This window comes from Hyla sarda, chromosome 1, assembly GCF_029499605.1.
Source record: "Hyla sarda isolate aHylSar1 chromosome 1, aHylSar1.hap1, whole genome shotgun sequence".
In the NCBI taxonomy this organism is placed as follows: domain Eukaryota; kingdom Metazoa; phylum Chordata; class Amphibia; order Anura; family Hylidae; genus Hyla; species Hyla sarda.
The window spans coordinates 528,569,836-528,578,426 of NC_079189.1; the positions used below are offsets into that span (position 1 = coordinate 528,569,836).

The 8,591-nt window shown below is 41.7% G+C and overlaps 1 protein-coding gene across 2 annotated transcripts in view; it reads left to right on the top strand.

The window, feature by feature from the left end:
• The window catches only part of MCCC2 (methylcrotonyl-CoA carboxylase subunit 2), a 91,773-nt gene extending 86,292 nt beyond the window's left edge, over positions 1–5,481 (top strand). For both annotated transcript variants that reach the window (XM_056539721.1, XM_056539712.1), the window contains exons 16-17: positions 362–447; positions 5,280–5,481. In XM_056539721.1, coding sequence (XP_056395696.1) covers positions 362–447; positions 5,280–5,397 — 204 coding nt within the window. In that variant the 3' untranslated portion in view covers positions 5,398–5,481. The remainder of the gene's footprint in view (positions 1–361; positions 448–5,279) is intronic.
• The last annotated feature ends 3,110 nt before the right edge of the window (positions 5,482–8,591 follow it).

Sequence of the window (8,591 nt, forward strand, 5' to 3'; positions counted from 1 at the left end):
AATCACTGCAGCCAATGATAGCTAATCGGGCATTTACTGTTGTAATGACACCAAAAGCACGTGAGTACATGCGTTTTAGTTTTTCTGGCACCCAGAGCATCTTTAGACATTAAAATATTTTTCTGGATAACCACTTTATCTGTTATGGATACTTCTACCAAATCTCTTGAAATTAATATTTATGATACTAGTTTAGGGGAGCATTCAATGGAGTAACAGGGGTCTGGCAGATGCTGCAGAATTAGCATTTTATGGGGAATTCACTACAACAGACGAGAGCAGACTGGTGCTGTTTACAATTTTTTGCACTATTTGTGTGATGTTATTTGACTTACTATTTTTTTTTTCCGTGATATACCAGTTTTCGGAAGAGGAAGAAGCGGCTCTTAAAGATCCAATAATCAAGAGATTTGAGGAGGAAGGAAATCCATACTACTCCAGTGCCAGGTTAGATGATATGTAGACCCAGACGTGGCAGTACATAGAACAGCGCCACAAAGTCATTGTCATAGCAATATTCAGCCCATGATTTGTTTACTGAAAGATGTATGTTATTATGACGGAACGTCCAAGGGCAATGTACACATCTTTATAATGGAAAGAGTCAGTCCATTGTTACCCTCCTGCTCTGTCTCAGGATACATATCTCCATTCGTGGTGATACAGTTGCCAAGGTAACTGTAGGGTCGCATAATGAGTTTCTTGCACTGGTCCTATTAAGTAGAACAGCACCCCTCGCAATGTACCACACTGGTATACCTACTTTATGTATATACGTATTGTACCGCCTGCAGTTGTCTCTCTCTATACCTAACGAAGCAGGGTAACGATGGTTTGACACTTTAAGGTTTATTTACATGAAACCATAAACCCTCTCTAAAGTGATTTTCTAACTTTAGGTTTAGAGCATATCCACAGGAAAATATATGCCTAGAAGAAAGGGATTAATTCATGGTGATACCTCTGTTTACCATACATTTATGGTATATTCTCTGGACTTACTATAAATGTCAGAACTTAAAATATTTCATAAGGGTACGTTCACACTACATATTTTTACTATGTATTTTGTGAAGCTGATCTTGCTGCAAAATATGCGGTACAAATTTACGGCAGATCCTGTACATGTGAATGTACCCTTATGGAAAGTTTTGCAACTATTATATGCACTTTGGGGCAGATATTTTATTGCAAAATGCTTTGCATAATCTGCCCCAATGACTTACCACACTGTGACACTTTGTCTCATCCAAAAAGGGTGTGACTTAAGAGGCAAAGGGGTTCGCCCTAAATGCACAAAAAAAGTACCACATTTCTGGCACAAGATTCTGGTGTAAAGTTAGTCAATTAATAGTTTCCTTAAACAATTGTTATGTTAGCACACAAAGACTGATAGAAGAAAGCGTTAGGTAACTTGTTCTAGCATTTTCTTTTACACCTGAGTCGATGTATTTGCATGTCTTGTAATTATAAACCAGATTAGAAGCAGACGTCCATTGAGCGCCATGTATTTATGAGAGTCATTAGGGGCTGCTGTCCCTGTACCATTTATCACCCTGCCTTTATTTCTTTACATGCACTGATCAAATTAACTAAATTACTTGCATTTCTGTTTTCAAGGAAAACTGTCAGCCTTTTCACCCACACTAAACCCAATACACTGAGTTATAGTGTGGGTGAACAGGAGTCCAACGAGGGGTCACTTACTTATATATGTCCAGTAGGTCCTGATATATGTCCCCCAGAAGATCCTCTGCTGAATTCAGTGAATTGCGCACAGATGGCGGGGCTTTGCCAGCTACTCTCCTGTCTGATAGGACTCCTCTGTGGTCTCTCCTGTCTGATACTACTCCCCTATGCTCTCTCCTGTCTGATAGGACTCCTCTGTGGTCTCTCCTGTCTGATACTACTCCCCTATGCTCTCTCCTGACTGATAGGACTCCTCTGTGCTCTCTCATGTCTGATAGCATTCCTCTTTGCTCTCTTCTGTCTGATTGGACTCCTCTGTGCTCTCTCCTTTGTGATATTATTCTTCTGTGCTCTCTCCTGTCTTATAGCACTCCTCTGTGCTCTCTCTCCTGTCTGATAGTACTCCTCTGTGCTCTCTCCTGTCTGATAACACTCCTCTGTGCTCTCTCTCCTGTCTGATAGTACTCCTCTGTGCTCTCTCTCCTGTCTCATAGCACTCCTCTGTGCTCTTTCTCGTCTGATAGGACTCATCTGTGCTCACTCCTGTCTGATAGCACTCCTCTGTGCTCTCTCCTTTCTGATAGCACTCCTCTGTGCTCTCTCTCCTTTCTGATAACACTGCTCTGTGCTCTCTCCTGTCTGATAGCACTCCTCTGTGCTCTCTCCTGTCTGATAGCACTCCTCTGTGCTCTCTCCTGTCTGATAGCACTCCTCTGTGCTCTCTCCTGTCTGATAGCACTCCTCTGTGCTCTCTCCTGTCTGATAGCACTCCTCTGTGCTCTCTCCTGTCTGATAGCACTCCTCTGGGCTCTCTCCTGTCTGATAGCACTCCTCTGTGCTCTCTTCTGTCTGATAGCACTCCTCTGTGCTCTCTCCTGTCTGATAGCACTCCTCTGGGCTCTCTCCTGTCTGATAGGACTCCTTGGCTCTCTCCTGTCTGATAGCACTCCTCTGTGCTCTCTCCTGTCTGATAGCACTCCTCTGTGCTCTCTCCTGTCTGATAGCACTCCTCTGTGCTCTCTCCTGTCTGATAGCACTCCTCTGGGCTCTCTCCTGTCTGATAGGACTCCTCTGTGCTCTCTCCTGTCTGATAGCACTCCTTATCAGATACAGAGGAGTGCTAGCCCACCCTGACTTACTGGACTTTGGATTTTATAAGCCATGATTGATTTCTATAAAAAGGAACAAGAATTTTCTTATGAAGTATATTAGAAAGGTTAATGTTTTGTCAACATATGTACAACATATAAAAAGTTTTTGAATCTGACCATTTAACAGTACACCTGTACAACTGGATAATGACCTCTCTGTCTTGGATATAGGCCTACTGCATATACTCAGGATAGGAAGAAACTGCTTAATTTAGCACAAATTTATACAAAACAGCCTTAGAAAGATACTAGAAGTGTGTGAAATACAAGCTTCCAGCTTTAAAGGGATACTTCGGTGGAAAACATTATTATTATTATATATATATATTTTTTTATCAACTGGTGCCAGAAAGTTTAACAGATTTGTAAACTACTTCTATAAAAAAAAAAAAAAATCTTTATCCTTAGGGTACTTAATAGCGGCTGTATATTACAGAGAAAGTTCTTGTGTTTTTGGATTTCTTTTTTTTCTGTCCACAGTGCTCTCTGCTGACACCTCTGTCTGTATCAGGAACTGTCCAGAGCAGCATATGTTTGCTATGGGGATTCGCTCCTGTTCTAGACCGTTCCTGATATGGACAGAGGTGTCAGCAGAGAGCACTGTGGACAGGAAAAAAAAGAAATCCAGAAAGAAAATAACTTTCTCCAGCTAATAAGTACTGGAAGGATAAAGATTTTTTAATAGAAGTAATTTTTAAATCTGTTTAACTTTCTGACACCAGTTGATTAAAAAAAAAAAGTTTTCCACCGGAGTCCCCTTTAAGTCGAATGTGCTTTAGTGCCCCCCAGGCTACACCACATTTGCTAATACTGGACATTGCGCCAGTTTTAGTACGTGTCCCCCCTCTGAAAAAGAACCTCTGAAAGATACATGGAAAATGTTGGCTGCCTACAACAACCACAAGCAGGAACTCAGCAAATCTGGATTTTTATAGCAGCTATTAAACTTCTGTCTGTAGAAATCTCTGTGCAGTGCCCCTTCATAGTGGCAGCTGCAGAAAAAGCTATGACTGTGTCAGAAAACTGGAGGATAAGTTTAGTGCTGGGCTCCCCTCTCACATCAGGCCCCCTATTATTATTATTATTTTTTTCTTATCAAGTATGCCACTCTGTCTCATGTTTCTGGCTTTGTATATCTGATGAGGAAGTTTTTAAATCTTCGTGGTGTTTTGGGATATATAAAATAGCACAAACATTTCAGTAGTAATACTGTGTATACCGTATTTTTCGCCGTATAAGACGCACTTTTTCTTCCCCAAAACTGGGGGGAAAAGTCGGTGCGTCTTATACGGCGAATACACCCCTATCGGGTCGGTCCCTGCGGCCATCAACGGCCGGGACCCGCGGCTAATACAGGACATCACCGATCACGGTGATGCCCTGTATTAACCCTTCAGACGCGGCGATCAAAGCTGACCACCGTGTCTGAAGCGAAAGTGACACTAACCCGGCTGTTCAGTCGGGCTGTTCGGGACCGCCGCGATTTCACCGGGGTGGTCCCGAACAGCCCGACTGAATAGCCGGGTTAGTGCTTACAGGACACCGGGAGGGACCTTTCCTGCTTCCTCGGTGTCTTCTCCGTTCAGGGATCCCCTGTATGGCCGGCGCTCTCCTTCCTCGTCATCACGTCGTCGCGTACGTGCGTAACGACGTGATGGCGGCGACGGAGAGCGAGGATACCCGGCCGGCAGCAGAGCGACGGGAGACGCGGCGACAGCGATGGAGGGACATCCAGGGCAGCGGTGACGGGTCCGGAGCGGCGGGGACACGTGAGTATTACCTCTTATGCAGTGGTCTTCAATCTGCAGACCTCCAGATGTTGCAAAACTACAACTCCCAGCATGCCCGGACAGCCGTTGGCTGTCCGGGCATGCTGGGAGTTGTAGTTTTGCAACATCTGGAGGTCCGCAGGTTGAAGACCACTATTGGGTTCAAAATCTTTAATTTTTTAGAATTTGCACCTAAAAATAGGGTGCGTCTTATACGCCAGTGCGTCCTATAGGGCGAAAAATATGGTAGTTTCCTATATTCCTGTGCAATTTCAGCCACGTAAAGGCAATACATTTTCTGTGCAAAGTCATCTTTACTACTGTCTTTTTCCTGCTTTCGAGACAAGAGGTCGGAGCAAGACCTGCCAGCTCAGCCAATCACTGGCCAAGATGGTATACTGTTGTGGTCAGTGATTGGCTGAATGGGCAGATCCTTCTCTGAGCTCGTCTTACTAGCAGACAGAAGACAGGAGAAGCCACGCAAGCAGGACCTGCGAGTGACTGGGTAGATATAATCTTTTTTTTCCCCTTTTTTAAATGCCAGAAAACCCCTTTAACTCCTTTTCTACAGCAATATTTTCAGTTGTGTCTACATAACATGCGGACTGTTTTATTTTCCTTTTAGAATTGGTGAAGATCTAACTTTTCTCTTCATTGTGTGTATCTACAGGTTGTGGGATGATGGCATTATTGATCCGGCTGACACCAGACTGGTTCTAGGACTGAGTCTCAGCGCAGCTCTGAATGCACCAACACAGAAGACTCAGTTTGGAGTTTTTAGAATGTGATTGACTCCAGAATTATTGTGTTCTCTACAGAAACTTGTGTACCAATATCTTTTCTTTCTGTAAAATAAAACCTTTTATACAACATTTACCGGCAGTTTAGTATTTTTGGCATTTATTATTTTAGCTGTGTTTATTATAACTATTAACCACTTGTCCGTTTTTAAACAGCTAGAAATTAATGACCATACGCGTTAGATGAATGAAGAGGCGTAACTAGGGTCCTGTGGACCCTGAGGAAAATTTTGGACCAGCCCTCTTCACTCCCAATGAGTAGGTAGGGTATATTGAGATACGATTTGCTGCTGTTTTCCCTTGAAAAAGAAAAATATAAATGTATAGAGAGATAGCTAATTCATTTCTATTTCAAAATTGGGACAAATGTTGTTATAAAAAAAAATCCTCTAAAAATAGTCATACAGGTAGCAAATACTATTGCTGTTCAAATCACCATCATAATGTTACTGTAACATCAAAACCATTACTACCAATAATACCACTGTACAAGGGACACCATAATACCACCACACTGTGACCACATATTGCAACCACATACAGTGCCTTCTATAAGTATTCATATTTATTTAATTGCGATTTTATGTAATGGACAAACAAAAAAAGTCCATAATTTGGAAGGGGGGGAATATTACTCAGATTTCAACATAATTTACAAATAAAAGTCTGAAAAGTGTTGAGTGCATATGTATTCACACCTTTACTGTGAAACCCCTAACAAAGATCTGGTGCTACCAATTGCCTTTACAAGTCACATAATTAGGAAACAGGGTAAGTGTCCCCTTTGTGCCCCCAGTTCATTAACTTGTTCCCACATTATTAGGTACATGTACGTGGTGATTAGGGATGACTTCCCGCATACATGTACCTGATGGAAATAATCTGTCACAGCGCCGCCGGGCGCAGTGACAGTTTGTGCTCGGCTGTGCTGCAGGGATATTGCGGGGGCCTCCTCCTTCCCCATTTCACACAGTTATACAATCGCAGGAGAGGGGGCCCCATTGGAGGAGGCCACCTGCAGCACTCAGGATCGGAGGATTGACCCTGTTGACGCTGCGGTCACTGTGACCGCAGTGTCTATAAAGGTGACAGAGAGAGGGAGCTCCCTCTGTTCCCGGTCGGCACTCTGCAAGGTGAAAGCAGTGTGCCGATGTCTAGCCTCCATTGTCATGTCAACAGAAGCTGATCAGACTCTACCTAAGGTGTAAAACTTATAGGCATAATTCAATGGAGTACAGATGTGAAAAGTTGTGATAAAAAAAAAGTGGGAAAAAATTTGAAAAAAAAAGTTAATTACAAATAATAAACTAAATTATACACCCAAAAATAGTCCCCCCAAAAACATGAACATGTCCTGCAAAAAAAAAGTCCTCACACAATTGCCTCAGGGAAAAAATAAAAAGTTATGGCTCACAGAATACGGCAACTTACAAACAGGTTTGCTTTTTACAAATAGATTTTATACTATAAATGTACTAGAAGAAAAAAAATTTAATAAAAAAGATATAAATTAAGCATCGCCATAATCGTATTAACCTGCAAAGTAAAGTTAACATGTCATTTATACCGCATGATGAACCTAAATTTTTTTATAAAAAACAACCGCAGATTAGATGTCACATGTACCCCAGAATGGTACCACTGATTGCATCAACTTGTCTCCCAAAAATGTCTGCAACTTTTTATAACGCCAACAAAATATCTTAAACTAAAAGGAGGCCCCCAAACCCACACAGCACGCCTTCATGTCTGAGGCCTGTGTGTGAGACATGAAGGGCACAAGGGCCACATGTGGGATATTTCTAAATACGTTAGAATTTGAGGAATAAATCTTGAATTGCATTTCTCTGTCAACACCTACTGTGTTACAGAAAAAATGGATTAAAATAAAAAAATCAGCAAAAAAATAAATTTTTAAATTCTGCTTCCACTTTTATCAACGCCTAAAGGGTTAATAAACTTCCTTTTAATGTCATTCTGACTTCTTTAACCCCTTAAGGACCAAGGACGTATGAGTACGTCCTTGGTCCCGCTCCCGTGATATAACGCAGGGTCCCACGGTGACCCCGCATCATATCACGGCGGGCCCGGCGTCATAGTGAAGCTGGGACCTGCCTCTAATAGCGCGTGGCACTGATCGCAGTGCCGCGCGCTATTAACCCTTTAGCCATGCGGCTAAAAGTGAAAGTAAAAGTGCCCGGCTAGCTCATTGAGCTGTTCGGGATCGCCGCAGTGAAATCGCGGCATCCCGAACAGCTGTACTACAGGAGGAAGGTCTCTTACCTTCCTTCCTGCAGTCCGATCGCCGATTGAATGCTTCAAGCCTGAGATCCAGACTTGAGCAATCAATCGCCGAAAACCCTGATCAATGCATCCCTATGGAGATGCATTGAACACTGTTAAAGATCAGTAAATACAATGTTATAGCCCCCTATGGGGGCTATAATATTGCACAAGAAAAGTGTAAAAAAAATCATTAACCCTTTGAATTATCCCTTCCCCTAATAAAAGTTTGAATCACCCTGCATTTCCAATAATAAAAAAAAACTGTGTAAACAAAAATAAACATATGTGGTATCGCCGCGTGCGAAAATGTCCGATTTAAAAAAATATACCGCTAATTAAACCGCACGGTCAATGGCGTACGCGCAAAAAAATTCCAAAGTCCAAAATAGTGTATTTTTGGTAACTTTTTATATCATGAAAAGATTAATAAAAAGCAATCAAAAAGTCCTATCAATGCAAAAATGGTACCGACAAAAACTTAGATCACGGCGCAAAAAAATTAACCCTCATAGCACCCTGAACACGGAAAAATATTATAGGGGTCATAAGATGACAATTTTAAACGTATACATTTTCCTGCATGTAGTTATGATTTTTTTCTGAAGCAATACAAAATCAAACCTATACAAGTAGGGTATCATTTTAACCGTATGGACCTACCGAAAAATTTACTACGTAGAAACGGAAGGCCCCAAAAGTTACAAAATGGCTGTATTCTTTCAATTTTGTCGTACAATGATTTTTTTCCCCGTTTCGCCGTAGATTTTTGGGTAAAATGACCGATATCATTACAAAATAGAATTAGTGGCGCAAAAAATAAGCCATAATACAGATTTTTAGGTGCAAAATTTTAAGAGTTATGATTTTTTTTAAAGGTAAGGAGGAAAAAAACGAAA